The sequence below is a fragment of the Mizuhopecten yessoensis genome, unplaced genomic scaffold (genome assembly GCF_002113885.1).
Source record: "Mizuhopecten yessoensis strain PY_sf001 unplaced genomic scaffold, ASM211388v2 scaffold10525, whole genome shotgun sequence".
Lineage (NCBI taxonomy): Eukaryota > Metazoa > Mollusca > Bivalvia > Pectinida > Pectinidae > Mizuhopecten > Mizuhopecten yessoensis.
This window is the reverse complement of record NW_018408590.1, coordinates 222,508-226,465: the sequence shown is the minus strand read 5'-3', so window position 1 is coordinate 226,465 and position 3,958 is coordinate 222,508. Positions and strand designations below refer to the sequence as shown.

Sequence of the window (3,958 nt, the reverse complement as noted above, 5' to 3'; positions counted from 1 at the left end):
ATATAGTTTATATAGGGAAATAACACTTTTCGGTATATATTTTATCCATTTTCAGCAGAAAATTGCTCAAACTTAGTCAGAATCATCTTGGGTAAATGAGAGTTTTACTTTGTAAAATTAGGATTCCTGCCCCATCCCCAGGGGCTAGGGCGGGGCCCCAAAGGGAACATTTACCAATATTTTCAAATTCTTATCCATTGATGACATGACAAGTATTGTATTTCACTTAGTTTACATGCTGATTTCCACATCACATCTAAACAATAAAATAAAGCTACCAGTATCTATGATATAACTCAGGTGACCGCTAAGGCCCTTGGGCCTCTTTTTTTTTATTATTTCACAGCTGCCTACCAAAGGATTGTAAAATCCCAATTGTGTTAGAATAAAATCTATGTATCTTTGTAATTATAGTCTTGAAATACATGGCATCACAACACCGTTAGTCATTGGTTCACCTGTTTATTGTCTGCAGAGAAAGATCCCCAAAAGTCCACAGATTAAAAAAAATAAAAATCTCGATTGTCACAAGATAATAAAACTCCTATGGGTACACCAATATTTTTCTATTGTCCACAGATAAGAGTAACCTTTAAGGGTACCCGGATATATGTTTGTTGTCCACAAATAATGAATCCCCTTGGGTACCCCGATATATGTCTGTTGTTCACAGATTATGAATCCCCATGGGTACCGCGATATATGTTTGTTGTTCACAGATTATGAATCCCCATGGGTACCCCTATATATGACTGTTGTTTACATGTTATGAATCCCCATGGGTACCCCTATGTATGACTGTTGTTCACAGATTATGAATCCCCATGGGTACCCCCTATATATGACTGTTGTTTACATATTATGAATCCCCATGGGTACCCCTATATATGACTGTTGTTCACAGATTGTGAATCCCCATGGGTACCCCTATATGTGTCTGTTGTTTACATATTATGAATCCCCATGGGTACCCCTATATTTACCAGATTATGAATCCCCATGGATACCCCATATATAAGACTGTTGTTTACATATTATGAATCCCCTTGGGTACCCCTATATATGACTGTTTTTCACAGATTATGAATCCCCATGGGTACCCCTCGAGAATGACAGTTGGGAAATTAATGGAATTGCTGGGCAGTAAAGCAGGTGTACTGGATGGCAAATTTCATTATGGCACAGGTAAGAAGTGTGTGGGTATTGATTACCTTCTTTCTCTCTCTATTGGATTATCTCCTTTTAAGATTATTTCCGTTCATTGTTTAGAAAATCCTCAGTGTTGGCTCTGTACAATATTATATCCTTGTGTCATACCTGTGATCATCGTTGGCTCTGTACAATATTATACCCTTGTGTCATACCTGTCATCATTGTTGGCTCTGTACAATATTATATCTGTGATCATTACTGGCTTTGTACACTATTATATCCTTGTGTAATTCCTGTGATCATTGTTGGCTTTGTACAATATTTTATCCTTGTGTCATCCCTGTGATCATTGTTGGCTTTGTACAATATTTTATCCTTGTGTCATCCCTGTGATCATTGTTGGCTATGTAGACTATTATATCCTTGTGTAATACCTGTGATCATTGTTGGCTTTGTACAATATTATATCATTGTGTCATACCTGTGATCATTGTTGGCTCTGTACAATATTATATCTGTGATCATTGCTGGCTTTGTACAATATTATATCCTTGTGTCATACCTGTGATCATTGTTGGCTATGTACACTATTATATCCTTGTGTCATACCTGTGATCATTGTTGGCTCTGTACAATATTATATCCTTGTGTCATACCTGTGATCATTGTTGGCTCTGTACAATATTATATCCTTGTGTCATACCTGTGAATATTGTTGGCTCTGTACATTATTATATTTGAGATTTACATTATGTATGTGTTCAGCGTTCAGTGGTGATAAAGTGGAGGACCTGTCAGCTGACCTGATTCGTCACGGATTTAACTACCTTGGCAAGGACTACGTCACCTCCGGCATCACAGGGTAGGTCGTATTTAATGGCTCGGATAGTTCTACTTCACACGAGGCATCTATAGAAGAATTATTTTAAATATCTTAGAAAGGACAACCTCACCTAAAGGTGATATATGTCCCGGTCACACATTCACTGATCTGACGCCGGATTAGCCACGGATACGTTCCGGCATCGCTCGTGGCAATATGTAGTGGTTCGTAGCTGTCTGTATTTTATCCTGGGTCAATCGTAGTAGTACTTGTATGTCCGTGACAATTATTGAGTATGTTCAAAAATTCAACATTGATCAGACAACCGTAGTACATCCTTACTGATCCGTAGTAGAATGCACTAATCAGTTGTAGTCCGTAATAAACCGTAATCATCCGTACTTCATCTTAGTACATCCCCGGCCTCAAGTCGCCAGGGATCGGTACAGTTACGGTGAACTACATACTTCTTACCTGTACTAAAATCAAGTTGTAGAATGAACACGTGGGCGCTGGAGTTTGTATACAGATTGCTTACCGTGGCAGGTCCGTGCGAGTTCGTACTAATCCGTGCCAGACTGTTTTAATTCGTGTTGTCCCGTACTGAAATCGTAGCAAACCATAGCAATCTGAACCACTCCCCGTTGTCAACTAGCCCTTATCCGTAGTCAAACCGTGGTGTTTCCCTAGCGGACCACCGATAAAGATTATTCCGGTGTCATCCATGAGTTTCCATATTTAGTGGATCTGGCAAGACGATCCGTGAATGTGTGACCGGGGCATAAGATGAAGATTTTCTATCAATCTAATTAAAATTATATCTTCACATCGCTTCCGTTTACTGATATGTCGCGTTGAAGATCTAACAACATCCCGTAGAGGGTCATGTTCAGGCGACCTTTGCATTAACCAATCAGATGAGAGCTTACGCATTTCTGTAAGTGATGATGTAATGATTTTGGAACACACTTGCTATGATAAAAGACAAGGGGTGTCAAATGAGTATCGAAAAATGGCGGCGCCCATGACACCACGCTGTGTCTATCTACAGGACAACGTTTGTACAATTTGTGGATTTTGCTTTGAAATAAGAGAGACTTGCTCTTCTGGTGATGTTGTCGTTAAAAAGTTTAACAACCTGAAACTAAAATTAACCAATGACAGGCTTCGCAATATTCAAACTATCACTGGACCAGACGAAAAAATGGATTTTGGGCTACGAGGTGTCTGCATTAAATGCCACAGGTCCTGCTTTCTGATTGGTTGAATGAAAGAAATATGTCGCGTTTTGATTGGCTTGTTATAAATGCGATAATGTATTCATGTTGACCTCTGACGTGACCCTCTACGGGATGTTGTTAGATCTTCAACGCGACATATCAGTAAACGGGAGCGATGTGAAGATATAATTTTAATTAGATTGATTTTCTATTACCTGTACGACACTTTACATCTGATAAAAAAGCATTTGATCATCTGTTCTTTGAAAAGAAATTAGAATTGTTCTAACCCTGATACCATTACTGAGTGTGTGATTGTACTGACAGTGAACCTCTGTCAGCGTACATCTACTTCGGCCCGATCTACTACCAGAAGTTAAAGCACATGGTGATGGATAAGATGCATGCCCGTGCCAAAGGGCCGCGTGCAGTCCTGACACGCCAACCAACAGAGGGCCGCTCAAGGGACGGAGGGCTGCGCTTGGGAGAGATGGAACGGGACTGTCTCATTGGTTATGGAGCAAGGTAAGGGGAGGAAGAAATGTTGATTCCATATCTAGATATTCAATGATGCAACTAGTCCTACATTTATCCTCCATTGACTGCCTTTATTATTCCCTCACATGTCACATTAAGAAGAATCATTCAGTCCGTTATCTGGGTAACTTCCTTTATCATTCAGTGATTTTGTGAAAAAAGAAAATGCCTCATTCTTGTATCAGCTGAGGAAGAAATATTTTGTTCTTATCCTGAAAACTAATCG

At 39.5% G+C, this 3,958-nt stretch overlaps 1 protein-coding gene across 1 annotated transcript in view; it reads left to right on the top strand.

Moving 5' to 3' along the window:
* LOC110460950 (DNA-directed RNA polymerase III subunit RPC2-like) overlaps positions 1-3,958 on the top strand; it is a gene marked incomplete at its 5' end in the record, with an annotated part of 30,074 nt that overhangs the window by 19,164 nt on the left and 6,952 nt on the right. The window contains 3 exons of the mRNA XM_021514181.1: positions 1,080-1,185; positions 1,918-2,014; positions 3,523-3,720. Of these exons, the coding sequence (XP_021369856.1) occupies positions 1,080-1,185; positions 1,918-2,014; positions 3,523-3,720 (401 nt within the window). The remainder of the gene's footprint in view (positions 1-1,079; positions 1,186-1,917; positions 2,015-3,522; positions 3,721-3,958) is intronic.